This window comes from Cetorhinus maximus, unplaced genomic scaffold (assembly GCF_964194155.1).
Source record: "Cetorhinus maximus unplaced genomic scaffold, sCetMax3.hap1.1 HAP1_SCAFFOLD_2313, whole genome shotgun sequence".
NCBI classification, from domain to species: domain Eukaryota; kingdom Metazoa; phylum Chordata; class Chondrichthyes; order Lamniformes; family Cetorhinidae; genus Cetorhinus; species Cetorhinus maximus.
Genome location: NW_027598252.1, coordinates 35090 through 50000, shown reverse-complemented (window position 1 = coordinate 50000; position 14911 = coordinate 35090). Strand labels below are relative to the sequence as shown.

Sequence of the window (14911 nt, the reverse complement as noted above, 5' to 3'; positions counted from 1 at the left end):
ACAGCACTGTGGGTGTATCTACACCACATGGGCTGCAGCGGTTCAAAAAGGCAGCTCACCACCACCTTGTCAAGGGCAATTAGAGATGGGCAATAAACTCTGGCCCAGCCAGCGACGCACACATCCCATTAATTAATAAATAAAATACTTTGGGATCTGTCCGGTTTTCCAGCTCGGAGCAGAGGTGGACACAATCCTTTTCCCTGAGAACTTATGGGGTTGGACGAGAAAGTTTCTCAAAGGTTACAGCACATAAACAGGCCATTCTGCCCAACTGGTTTATGTTGGTGTTTCAGCTTCGCACCAGGCTCCTCCCATCTTGCTTCATCTAAACCCAATGGCACAGCCTTCAATTCATTGTTCATTCATCTACTTATCAATTTCCCCCTGAAATTCCACAGACCCAGAGCGTTTAGTTGGCGAAATTGCTAATCAGAGTAGACCATGAATACACTGAATAGTAAATATTGATCCTTACACTGACACTGGAAATAGACACATTGAACAACTTATTGCTTCAATTTCACCACTCACCTTGTTCCTTGTGGATGGAATTTCTTAAAGGAGTCGGCAGATCCTGATGGCTCACCTTGCAGTAGAACTCAGCCCCACTCAGCCAGGCTTGTGTCGAGATGTTTACGTTGCTGACCACGCTGTCAGGATCCGCTCCCGGTTGGACGGCGATCTCTGATTTCAAAGGCTTCTTCTCTTGTGTCCAGGACACGAGGACTCCATAAGGAGCATTAGAAACGATGCAGGTTAATGTCACGGTCGCCTCCAGTAAGACCTGTTCTATTGGCGGTGGCAGTAGAGTAATTGTGGGATCATTGCGGCAGTCGTGATCACCTGTGAGACAGAAATGAAAATCAACCAAAGTTTCACCTTCAGAAGCAGGACAGCAGTATTCAGCCTTCACTCCCTGAAGGAGAATAAATCACCTTGGACATATCAACCTCTAACTATCGTCTTTAATCTTCTTTACACAATGGAAAACCAGCTTGGTCTGTGTAAATCGTTCTCATAATTTAAGTCCTTCAGCCCCGGTAACATTCTCATGAATCTATGTTGCCCCAGTCCCATTACAAATGTACCATTCCTGGGCCCTGGAATGCAGTACTGAAAGCCGTTTTATAAATAGGGTGGATGCACTTTCCAACACTCTAACCCGAAGCTGTTACCAGTGAAGGGTTCCAGACACCTTCTGCCTCTCCAAATATGATCAGCTGACTCAGGGTAAAGCTAATGTCAAGTCCACCTCACTCACTCTATGACGTCAATGCAGAGACGTGACGTGATAAAATCCTGAATGGTGAACAATCCGAATGCAGCCCTTACATCGGAATTAAACAATAACTACATGATAGTAAATTAGAAGTTGTTCCGTCTACTAACTCCAATAAATTCCTGATTTGATTAACATCGGAGAGCAGAATGATCTATTGCTTCCTCGGTTTGTATTTCTTACCCTCACACTTGGTGGCGTTTCGACTTTGGGTGACCCCTTGATGAGTGACCTGACAGGTATAGACCGCGTCGGTGAACCATTCCCCAGCGGAGACATTCAGCCGACTGGTCGCCGAGAAGGTCCCCTTCACTTCAAAGGCGGGAGAGGTGACAATTCCTGAATCCATGGGTTGTCCATTCTTCAGCCACTTCACGGTCATTGACTTTGGACGGAAATCGACGATTGAGCAGACGGCGGTGGCAAATTTGTTGGTTGTGATTTCTTCCCGGGAACTCACGGTGAGGAGAACAGTTGGAAGTAAGCCAGAAGCAGGGCCTTCAAAAAACACAGGTTAGCCATTTCTTGCAGAAGAAATTGATAACAGATACAATGAGTTCTTATATTTTAACAGGCTCTTTGCGGTCAATGGACACTAACCTGGAATTTCCAGGGATCAAAACTGTGCAGAGTACTATAAATGTATTATAACCAAGGTCCTATACAGGTCAATTACAGCCTTTCTGTTTCTCACAGGTTCCCCAACACTTACATTGCATTCGAATGCTCTTGGCTGAGCCGCTGTATTGAACCTCACACTTGATTTTGCTGCATTCCCCCTCTGACTCGGTGATGATTAACTGGCTGCTCAGGGTGAAGGTTCCCTTCTGGTTTCTCACTGACGGGTAAGTCTTAAATCCAGTGGTGATCGGCTGCCCATCTTTCTTCCAGGTCAGGCTAGTGATTTCTGGGGAGTAGTCCATCGCCAAACAGCCGTAGGTGACGGAGCCGTCGGTGTTGTGTTGCTGACAGGAGGAGACCAGGCTGTAGAGAGTGGGCGAAGACGGTGTCGCTGGGAAAGAATGGCCGATTGAGCAAGTTAGACTCTGTGATTTGTGATCATTAAGTCACCAAACAACTCAAAATTTGACTATAACTATAAACATATCCTAATATATTCCAACTAAAACCCACATCCACATTTGATCATTTATTATTTCCATCATTTGGTGATCCTCATCTGTCGGAACCTCTTTAGAAACCCACACCTCTTTTTCCGCCCCTATCCCATGACTAAAATAGAACATTTTGATGTCATCTGAATGACGTACCCTTCAGTGGATTAAGATGGAAGAGCAGAGGATTTCCCCCATTATTTCGCCACCATTTATTTCTCAATCAACAGCACTTGGTGATAGAGAAATTGTCTCGTCATTCATATCATTGCAGTTTGGAAATTGGCTCTGCTCAAATTGGCTGATGCCCCCTCCCTTCTCCACGTCCCCCCAAAACAAAGAATAGCAAAGACCCTTCGAAAGTACCTTTGTAATGGTACCTATATAATGACCATAGAACTCTAAACTGAATACCAGTTACAGTAAGTACGACATTTTCCCATCGTATATACATATGAACATGCGGATCAGTAGCAGGAGTAGGCCATTCTGCCTCTCGAGCCTCCTCCACCATTCACTCCGATCATAGCTGATTGATTGTGGCGTTAACTCCATATTCCCGCCTATTCTCCGCTAACCTTTGACTCCCTTGTCAATGAAGAATCTCTCTACCTCTGCCTTGAAATATTAATGACTTCTCCTCCGTCGCACTCTGGTGAAGAGAGTTCCAAACTTTCACTACCCTTTGAGAGAAAAATAAAATCTCCTCATTTCTGCCAGAATGGGAGACCTCTTATTTTTCAACTGTGTTCCCTATCGTTAGTCTCTCCCACAAGTGGAAACATCCTTTCAGCATCCACCCTGTCAATTTTCCCCAGGATTTTATATGTTTCAATAAAATCAGCTCTCATTCTTCTAAACTCCAATAGATACAGGCCCAGCCTACCCAAACTTTCCTCATAAGTTAACCGACAACACCTCCCAGTATCATTTGAATGAATATTCTCTGAACAGCTTCTAATGCTTTTATATCCTTTCTTAAAGGAGACTAAATCTGGACACAGTAATTTAGACGAGGTCTCATCGACGCCCTGTTAAACTATAGCAGAACATCTTTACTTTTATATTCTATTCCCCTTGTAATAAATGACAACACTCCCTTTGCCTTCCTCATCACTTGTTGTTCCTGCATTGTAACATTTTGTGATTCATGCACCAAGGGATCCATATCTTTCTGTACCTCAGGGTTCTGCAATATCTCTCCTTTTCAATAATATGCTGCTTTTGTATTCTTCTTGCCAAACTGGACAAGTTTATATTTTCCCACATTATACGGCATCTGTCATTTTTTGCCAACTCCTATAATCTATTTATATCCCTTTGCTGACCTTTATCCCCTCTTCACCACTTACTTTCCTCTCTATCTTTGTGTCATCAGCAAATTTCGCAAATTCATTCAGTCCTTTCATTCAAGTCATTGATATAAATTGTAAATAGTTGAGGCCGCAGCATTGATCCCTGTGGCACTGCACTTGTCACAAAACCATGATGGATCTACATAATTGCATTTGGATTTTCTTAGTGACCGGTGATAGGATCCTTAATAATAAATTCCAGCATTTTCGCTCGGACAGATGTTAAACTAACTGGCCTGTCGATTCTTGCTTTCCCTTTACCTCCTTTATTTGATATAAAAGCCTCATTCACTATTTTCCAATCTGATGAGACCTTTCCACAATCTAGGGGAGTTTGGAAAATTAAAACCAATGCCTCTGCTATTTAAGCAACCACCTCGTTCAGGCCAAGATATTTGGCCAACTTCTCTGCCCATTTCCTTATTTTCCTTTATTGTCCAATCCGTGTCCCGCGGCTGGATTGTGGCCCCCGAAGCCCCTCTATATGGATCCTGGAGCCGTTGTTCAAAATGCTGGTAAGGCGGGTAAGTGGAGTTCAAGATTTCTGGAAGGAGCTGCTCCTCCAATCACAGGCGAGCCTTCTATCCCGTTAGCTGCTGATAGGCCCGCTAGTCAGCCTATCAGCAGTAAAAGTGGGAGACAAACAGGTTGTGTTTGGAGGGGCAGCGACCACCCTCTGGAGAAAGGCGCAGGGAGCCAGGGGGAAGCGCACAGAGACATTGTCTCCCTTTTATGCCAGGTACTGAGTGCCTTTCCCCGGGAATGGAAAGGATTTCAGGAGGAGGAGAGACAATGAGAGAGAGAGAGAGAGAGAGGGAGAGAAAGAGAGAGTCGGGCCCAGGGCGCCTGGGGCCTCGGCTCGCAACTGCTATCGCCCGGATCTCCCCGCTATAGCCCGGCTCTCAGCCCTTCCCCCACCCTCCGCCTCTCTGCACCCTTAAACACCTGGCTCTCTGCCCTTTCCCCTCGGGTCTCTCTGCCCTTTCCGCCCCGGCATCTCTGCACTTTCCCCCCCCCGCAACTTTGCCCTTTCCCCCTCGCCTCTCTGCCATTTCTCCCCCAGCTCTCCGCACTTATTCCACGGCTCTCTGCCTTTCCCCCCTCAGCCTCTCTTCCCTTTCCACCTCCCGCCTCCCTGTCCTTCCCCCCCCCGCCCTTTCCCCCTCTGCCCCTCGCCCTTTCCCCTTCTGCCCCTCGCCCTTTCCCCTTCTGCTGTCCCCCCTCCCGCCTCTCTGCCCTTTCCCCCTCCCGCCTCTCTGCTCTTTCCCCCACCCGCCTCTCTGCTCTTTCCCCCTCTCGCCTCTCTGCCTTCCCCCTCCCGCCTCTCTGCCCTTTCCCCCTCCCGCCTCTCTGCCCTTTCCCCCTCCCGCCTCTCTGCCCTTTCCGCCTCCAGCCTCTATGCCCTTTCCCCCTCCCGCCTCTCTGCCCTTTCCCCCTCCCGCCTCTCTGCCCTTTCCCCCTCCCGCCTCTCTGCCCTTTCCCCCTCCCGCCTCTCTGCCCTTTCCCCCTCCCGCCTCTTTGCCCTTTCCCCCTCCCGCCTCTCTGCCCTTTCCCCCTCCCGCCTCTTTGCCCTTTCCCCCTCCCGCCTCTCTGCCCTTTCCCCCTCCCGCCTCTCTGCCCTTTCCCCCACCGCCTCTATGCCCTTTCCCCCACCGCCTCTCTGCCCTTTCCCCCTCCCGCCTCTCTAACCTTTCCCCCTCTCCGCTTCTCCCTCCCGCCTCTCTGCCCTTCTCCCTTCTATCTCCCTTCCCTTCCCCCTCCCGCCTCTCTGCCCTTTCCCCCTCCCGCCTCTCTGCTCTTTCCCCCTCCCGCCTCTCTGCCCTTTCCCCCTCCCGCCTCTCTGCCCTTTCCCCCTCCCGCCTCTCTGCCCTTTCCCCCTCCCGCCTCTCTGCCCTTTCCCCCCCTGCCTCTCTGCCCTTTCCCCCTCCCGCCTCTCTAACCTTTCCCCCTCTCCGCTTCTCCCTCCCGCCTCTCTGCCCTTCTCCCTTCTACCTCCCTTCCCTTCCCTCTCCCGCCTCTCTAACCTTTCCCCCTCTGCGCTCCTCCCTCCCGCCTCTCTGCCCTCCTCCCTCCCGCCTCTCTGCCCTTCTCCCTCCCGCCTCCCTTCCCTTCCCCCTCCCGCATCTCTGCCCTTTCTCCCTCCCGCCTCTCTGCCCTTTCCCCCTCCCGCCTCTCTGCCCTTTCCCCCTCCCGCCCCTCTGCCCTTTCCCCCTCCCGCCTCTCTGCCCTTTCCCCCCAGCTCTCTGCACTTACTCCACGGGTCTCTGCGCTTTCGCCAGGCTCTCTGACCTTTCCACCGACGCTCATCACTCCATTCGGCCATGCTCCACTTTCTGACACTGTGAGGATTCAGGCCTCGCTTCCAGGTCTCTCTTCCCTGCAGGTCCCGCCCTCCCACACACCGATTTAGGAAAAGTGATCTAGTAAGTGAGATGTGCATGATTGACAGTGAGAGTGGCTGAGTGACAGAGTGAGGGTGGGTGGCTGATTGCGTGAGGGTGCGTGGGTGAGTGAAGGAGTGAGTGAGGGTGGGTGGTGAGTGAGCGAGGGTGGGTGTCTGAAGGTGGGTGAGTGAGGATGGATAAGTGAATGAGGGTGGGTGTTTGAATGAGGGTAGATGAGCGGGTGAGTGAGTGTTGGTGGGTCTGTGAGGGTGGGTGTGTGAGTGACGGTGAGTGGGTATGTGAGGGGGGTGGATGAGTGTGAATGAAGCTGGGTGGATAAGGGTCAGTGAGGGTGAGTGATGGTGGGTGAGTGAGTAATTGATGGTGAGTCAATGAGGGTGTGTGAAGGTGGGTGAGGGTGGATGAATGAGGGTGTGTGAGGGTGGGTGAGTGAGGAGTGCGAGTGAGTAAGGGTGAGGGAGTGAGGGTGAGGGAGTGAGGGTGAGTGAGTGACTGTGGGTGAGCGAGGGTCAGTGAGTGAGGGCCAGTGAGTGAGGGCCAGTGAGTGAGGGCCAGTGAGTGAGGGTGAAGAAATGATGGTGAGGGAGCGAGGGTGTGTGAGTGAGGGTGAGTGAGTGAGTGAGGTTGAGTGAGTGAGTGTGAGCGAGTGTGAGTGAGTGAGCGATGGTGAGTGAGGGTGAGTGAGTCAGTCTGTGGGAGTGAGGGTGAGTGAGTGATGAGTGAGTGAGTGAGGGTGAGTGATTGTGGGTAGTGAGGGGACCCAGGTGCAGAAGGCTCATCAAGGCGATGTTTCTCCGGATGTTTTTCCGCTCCGGCTCAGCTTTCCGTTGCCTGTTGTCCACAGCCGAGCTGGGGGCTCCTCCATTCGGCTCCACCACGTCCACCTCCTCCTCTTCCTCTCAATCGATCTTGTCCCGATTCTCCATATTGATCAGCTTTCAGTAACACCGGCTGTGTAAAGTCAGGCAGCAGTGTAGATCGCTGGCCAGCTGCTTTAACACCCATGCCTTTCTTTGAGAAACCCGTGTCAGTGCGAGAATAGGCAGACTGAGGGGGCTGGAGGAGACGATTACAGCAAAACCAGGATGGGCCGTGCAGGCTTCTTGCACCATGTGTGCACCAGTATTGGGGATCCAGGCGGCTGTGGTCCGCCACATCTCTCCCTTTTTTTTGTTTCTATATGTTTGGTTCAACACTAGGAAATTCTCCACATATACAGTGATATCACCTGTGTAATTTCATTTTACACAACAGGTCCTCAGAAATGGAGCAATGAACATGCATGCAGCTTAACGGATTTTCATTCTGCAATTAGTATTTTCAGCCCACTTCTGTGTGTGATAATGTGTGTGTGTGTGTGAGAGAGAAAGAGAGAGAGAGAGTGCATGCAAGTGTATGTGTGTTTTTGAGAGAGAGAGAGACAGTGACAGAGAGAGACGGAGTGTGTGTGTGTGTGTGAGATAGGGAGTTTAATTGTGAGAGTGTGTGAAATGGAGAATGTGTGTGTGGGAGAGAAAGACTGCGTGTGCTTGAGAGTGTGGGAGAGAGAGAGAGAGAGAAAGAGAGAGTGTGTGAGAGAGGGGGACAGTGTGTTTTTCTGTGCGTGTCATAGGGAGTATAAGTGTGAGAGTGTCTGAGATAGAGAAATGTGTGTGAGAGAGAGAGTATGTGTGTGTGAGAGAGAGCTGCTGTGTGTGTGTGTGTGAGAGAGCGACTGTGTGCGTGTGAGAGTTAGAGAGAGAGAGATAGAAAGAGAGTTTGTAGGGGTGTGAGTGATTGGTAGTATAAATGTGTGAGAGAAAGTGTGTGAGAGAGCGAACGTGTGTGTGTGTGGGAGAGAAAGAGTGTGTGAAAGACAGAGCCAGTGTTTTTGTCAGAGAGAGAGAGAATAAGAGAGAGTGCATGTGTGAGAGAACAAGTGTGTGTGTGAGAGGGAATGTGTTTGTGTTTCTGTGTGCGTGACAGAGAGAATGGAGAGTGTGTGCATGTGTGTGAGTGTGTATGTGTGTGGGAGAGAGGGTACATGTATGTGAGAGAGTGGTTGTGCGTAAAAGAGGAGTGTGCGTGTGTGTGAGAGAGAGTGCATGTGTGAGAAAGAAAGAGTGCATGTGTGTGTGAGAGATAGTGTGCACGTGTGTGTGTGTATAGTTGAGAGAGTATGTGTATGAGAGAATGTGAGTGTCTGTGTGAGAGTGTGTGTGAAAGAGAGAGGAAATGTGTGAGAGACAGAGTGTGTGCATGTTAAAGAGAATTTGAGTGTGAGAGGGAGAATGTGAGAGTGTGTGTGTGTGTGACAAAGTGTGTGTGCGTGACAGAGAGAGTGAGCGAGTGAGGGTATGTGGTTAAGAGACTGAGTGTGTCGAGGTAGATCAGCCATGATCTTACTAAATGGAGGGCAGGATCGAAGGGCCGATATCCTCTCATTCTCTCATTTCTGTCATTCATGCCCTGCAGACGGCAATCGAATGACTCAATTTTTGATGGCGGCTCCTTTTCCCCAAATCCCCCGCGGCTGGTTATTTGGAGCCGGAGCCTGGTCATTGTCCATTTCAATCGTTTAAATAACTCGCAGCCTCTGATCAGATCAGAACAGGCGCTGCTCTCTGGAGCCTCACTGTCACTCCCTGATTCTGTTTGTTCTGAAATTGTGCTCAAGTTCAGCTCACTCACGTTCAATGATTTTCTGATACTCAAAATGCTGAAACATAATTAATTGATTAAAATTTATACATGTTCTCTCCAGAAATATTGTTAAAAACAATTAACGTTCGTCATTTCACCTGAGCAATGGAACAATTTATTTTCACAGATCTGGCTCAAGAACTCACAGCCAGTTAGTTCGATGCTGATTCAGTTTGTTTGACCTCTGCAGGGAGAAGACTCTCAGGTCAGTAACAGGACAAGTTAAGATATGGATTAAAGCCCCCACTCCTCCCCCAGTACACTCCTGTCATCAGCTGCAAGGGTGGGATTCAACAGAAAGCCAACTCTCCACTCAACTGTCAAACACACCGGGTCAGGTACAGCACTGGTTTGATATAAAATAAAACTCCCTCCACATTGTCCTATCAAATATGCCCAGGAGAGAGTTCAATCCGGTTTTGATATAAATGCTGTGGCTGCAAGAGGCGGTCAGAGGCTGGGAATTCTCTGGCGAGTAATTCAACTCCTATTGCCCAAAGACAACTCACCATATACAAGGCACAAGTCAGGACTGGGATGGAATAGATTTCACTTACCTCAATGAGTGAAACTTCAAAAAACCCCAAGAAACTCGATACTATCCGGGACAAAGCAGCCCACAGAATTGGTACCCCATCCAGTACCTGAAACATTCACACCCTCCCCCACAGACGCACAGTGACTGCAGTGTGTACCATATACAGGATGCACTGCAGCAACTCGCCAAGGCTCCTTCAGCAGCACCTTCAAAACCCGCAACCTCTCCTAACTAGAAGGACAAGGGCAACAGGTGCTTGGGAACACCTCCACCTATACGCTCCCCTCCAAGGCACCCACCATCCTGACTTGGAATGATATCGCCGTGCCTTCACTGTGAATACATCAAAATCCTGGAGCTCCTTTCCCAACAGCACTGTGAGTGTACCTGCAGCTATTCAAGGAGGTGGCATTTCAACACTTCCTCAAGGGGTAATTAGGGATGGACAACAAATGCTGGCCTTGCCAGCGACCTCAACATCCTATGACAGGATTAAAAATAAGATACAGGCTAATTTCCTACTCCACACTGTCCAACCAAAGAGGTCAAGGACTACTACAGCACGGATTAAAATAGGATAAAACTCTCTCTGCATTGCCTAACCGAACACTCCCAAGACACATACATCACTGGTTTAAAATCGACCAAATCTCCTTCGACAGTCTGTCTGTCGTTTCTGAATTGTCCTTTCTGACTGTCACAATGGGTTGGGTATCTCATTCCTGAGGCGCCTGGTCAAAAAGTCAAACTTTCACATTTCTCACAAATACAAGTTTTTTGAAGAAATAAATCAAATTGCACTTCTTGAAATCCAGGAGAGCGAACCAGAAGGTTAACAACCAGTCAGGAAGATTCCTGGTTCCAGCACAGTGACCACGCGCATAGAAACAGAACAGACACAAATGGTGCAACAATCAAGTTCCCAGCAGATAGATCTGTTCAATCTGTCCATTTCATTCAAGCTGTTTGATTCCAATTGATGAACGGTCAATTTACTACAATTATTCCACAACTTCTTTGAAATTAATCTGATTTTCATTTCAAAATTCCCTTTTAAGTCCATCTAATTCTCCCTGATCTGTCTCAAATCTCCAAATAATATAGGATTTAAGTTACCCTGAAAATGAGCATAGCAAAAATTACAGGTTCAAGATAGTTTGGTGTCCGTAACAGAGACTCAGTGACAGGGTAAGAATTAAACAAATCAGGAAACACTCACATTGAAAACCGATTACCCGCTGATTTGATTTGATTTTAGGTATGAATAGAACCAATAAAATCATCGAGGCGAAACACCTTATCGAGCTGAGCACAGCTGAGTAAGAAAAGTACTCTTTTCTAAATTAATTTTGGATACAATTAAAAATTCTCTCCACTGAGATTTTGCATTCACCATAATGACCAGTATACTATTTAATTGTTGGAGCACATTTATGTTGAATTAATTATCACTAATATTATATTGTAAGCTAATTATCTTGTTATTGTCAATTCATTTTCTTGTCAGCTGATTTTTACTCTATAATATTAAAAATGGTTTTCAAAAATTGAAAACCTGTTTCTCCCTGGTACTTTGTGAAATAATTGGGGTTTATTTAAATCAACCTGACACTGAAACAATGTTAAACAATAAACTTCAAATTGCTAGATGTTAACATTCAGGCAAGTGTATCAATTTTACTTAAATCTAAGCACGATTTACTATTTGACTTCTACTTCTACTGCACTGTTTTAACCAACAATATTGTAAGATATGCGTGTTTCTGAACGCATTGAGAAATCATAAATTCCATCTATTCTCATCGAGTAATTCACAGGGTGAATTTATCAGTAGAATATTTGAAATACTTTGAAATCTGGCCGGGGTCACATCGCATTAAGTGTCTATGAGCTGCAACATCATCTGTTTGCTAAAGGAAGCTTGTCTTAACTCCAAACTATATGTAAAAAAATGTTCCTGGCAGTTACTTATTATCAATAAAATTGTTTCCTAGATAACAATCCCTATTCTTTAATTGTTACTTATATTGTTCATTGAAAGAAGATCCAAACTGATCAATATAAAACTTGATGAGAACAATTCATTCAGATTATCTGCGATACTGAAATATAATCAGCAAATTGAATCGAGATTTTGTTCTTCAATTTAATATTTAATAAGAATTAAGCATGAATCTCAGATATAATCTGTTCTTCTCCTATAATCCTATCCTGTGTACAGCACAGCTATGGTAGACAGGATGTTGTTATTAAATTCAAAACTAACATTAATGTTTGTAATTAAATTAATCTGTTCTAATTTCAAGCTTTTCCTTGTCAATATCTATTCATATGCAGCCTGCACCTTCCTACAGTTCAAAAAAAATGTAAGAACAATTCATTTACTGCCAGCGAATTCCACCCCCCCCACCCCCACCCCCAGAAAGCTGTTTAAAATTAGATTAGTGACAATTGTCTCGTTAACCAAATCCCAATAACATTGAAGGAATAATATGGTTACGGCTGCACAGAAAGAATGTAATAACCGGATAGACATATTGCCAAACTGAAATGTCAAACTCCTCTTTAAGTCAATGCAAACGTTATCAGGGATATAAAAAATAATTCAAAATCCCTTGTGAAATTGACCAAATCTGTAGAATCAGTATATTCTTATTGAAATTATTTCATGCATAATCACAAAATGTTTCCAGCCTAAAAACTTTCCCGATCATGTTAATTGTGCGCAGTGCACAACAAAATTATGAAAGGCGATTAATGATCAATTATGTTAACATGAAAGCTGTTCAGCCAATATGGAGAAATATTACCACATTATAATTTTTTGAATTGTATTAATTTTACTCTACAACTTGAAAACTTGTTAATTATATAGTTTCTGATTGCAGTAACGATTTATGTTCTGAATGAGCGTCATAATCCATGGTTTAGTTTAATCTGCAATTATCACTTAAAATAAAGACAAAATGTTTTAACACATCTTTAAACGCTTTTTCCCCATTTCTGAAACCTGTCTGTTTTCTGCCTACAATCGTGCTTCAAGCATATACAAACGCGTCGGCTGTTTTCATTCAATCACAAAACGTGTAACCGCTCAATGTCACCGAGTTTAAACAATGCAGCAACAATGCAGAACCGCTAAGCCGTTTCACAAATTCTACTTATTGAAAGCCACCCAGACACACAATATTCTCGGGAGAAAAACACCAAATCACATCACTGAGGGGCTGAAACCCGTTTCATGGAGAAGCAGCTCAATTGTACAAACACTTCCAACAGAATCCATTGTAACATTGCAAGAAAATCTCAATATCGAATCCAGGCAACACGCTCGCCACTAAATAAATGAATAATTAAACTAAACGGAAATATGGAATAATGTCAACAGCATTGTGAGTAGGCAGAACATGTTCAATAAATTAATACTGAAACTTAAGCATATTTTGTTAATATTGGGTTTGATTTCAAACCTATTTAAACCCTTGTGCAACAGACGGTAAAACCCGCAGGCGTTCGATGTCACCGAGATTAAACATTGCAGAAACGTCAAATTGTTTTAACAAACGTTAGATATTTCAAGTCGCCCGGCCACGCATTATCCTCAGCAGATAAACACCAAATCACAACAACCAGGGACCGAATCCCTCAGCAGCACCATTTGTCAAGACAGTGGAATTATATAACTCAATTTAAGCAGAATCACATGAAACATTGTAAAATAATCTGCATACAGAATTCACCAAACCCACGTTTCAATGAACGAATGAATTATTAAAATAACAAGAATATAAAGCAAAGACTCAAGTAAAACAATCACTAAATAAATGTGTGGTTCTTACCTGCAGTCACCGTCACCATGGTCCCTTGTGCCCAGTAGCCCATACCGTCACAGTGTTACACTCCCTGGGCTGTGCCATACAATAACTGTCCCTGCACGAAAAAGACAGAAATCCACCATTATTTTAAATATTCATAAGTCAGAGGCAAAGTAAGATCACGATGTATCTTCACGAAATTATATTTGCGTGTGTAGATATCTTTAGCTATTCATCAATGATCCTCATCTTTTATAATTCAGAGTAACACATGAACATGTTACTGAAATCACCAACTGATGAACGGATAATTATCACAGTTTTTCAATTTTAAACCACGTTTTTTGGGCAGTTCTGGGCATAAATAATACTTCACTGTAAATATAGCAGGATTGTAAAAGCGAGCACTGACCCAGGCAGACTCAATTAGTGCTGAGGGGTTTTTGTATTGACAGTAACTGCTGTGCCATCCCAGCTATCACAGTGAGACACACCATGTCAAATATTGCGGCAGACTGTTCTCTGTAAATACAGAAATTTAATTTCACTTCCTTCTCAAAAACCTGATTCCGACACGCCTAAAAGTGAATCAGTGAGACATTTCAGCTTGTACTGGTGATTATACTTATCAATGTGAATGGAATTCTTTCAAAACCTCTTTGCAGATTTAGCGTGTCCGTCAACACTCACAAAACGGAAGACTGTTATATCTTTTCACAAACCAATATTACCTCTACCCATTATTTTATTTAAATTTGATTTTCTTTGGCGTTCCTGCTGTGTTAGTGATCGCGAATTTGAACAAACTCCTTCTCTGAGGTTTTTGTATGAGGATGTCGCTATGCACAGCACTGTGACCCGCTGCTGTAGTATCACAGTGAAATACACCCGCACAAAAACTGCACCCACTCTCTCAGTGCTGCCTCTCAATATTCACTTCAAATAGACGTTTACTTCTGATCTAGAAGTGGAATTCATGCAGCAGTTTACAAAATTGAACGAAAAGAGACTCCCTCCAAGTATCAGATATATTAAAATGAATACTATATCCAGGTCTGTAATTGCGGAAACTGTTAACAGTAAATATCAACACAACCAAAAGCTCAGCTCATTACATCGACTGGTTTGTTAGTTTTACTGTTAAATTTGCTGTGCTACTTATGTCAGGAGCGCCTTGTTGTCTGGTCCTGATCGTTACAGTTAATATTACATTTAAAACAAGTACTGACCGTCAGGTTACGATGGAAGTTGCTGAGTCCCTCTCGATCTGTTCTTGTTCGGGTCCAGCCCTGGTTCCTCTCGCTGTGTGTCTTGCACAATAATAGATGGCGGTGTCTTCAGTCTTCAGTCTCGTCATGTCCAAGGAGAAGGTGCTCCTTGAAGTGTCTTTGGACGCAGTAAATCGATCCTTAATTCCTGGGGCGTAGTATTCGTATGATGAACTATAGTAGCTAACCAGCCACTCCAGCCCCTGTCCGGGAACCTGTCGGACCCAGTGCATCCAGTAGCTGCCAAGATCGAAGCCGCTGGTTTTACAGGTCAGTTTCAGGGGGCCTCCAGGACGCCCGGTCTCTGCCTCTGGCTGAGTCAACACAACATCCGACTGGACACCTGTAAAAATATATCAAAAACCCAGAGGATTAATCCTGGTGAACTGATTCCTGACTCTGTAACATTCCAGAGAGAGACTAACACTGAGACAGTAACATTGAGAGACTT

General features: G+C 45.4%; 1 gene segment (V, D, J or C); it reads right to left on the bottom strand.

The window, feature by feature from the left end:
• Nucleotides 1-534: 534 nt before the first annotated feature.
• On the bottom strand, nt 535-13267 carry LOC144677218 (Ig heavy chain C region-like; the record flags this gene model as incomplete). The annotated part of the segment is given in 4 exon segments: nt 535-846; nt 1466-1780; nt 1989-2294; nt 13217-13267. Coding segments are annotated over 4 exon segments (976 nt in total), but the record flags the coding sequence as incomplete, so codon positions are not given.
• Nucleotides 13268-14911: the final 1644 nt, after the last annotated feature.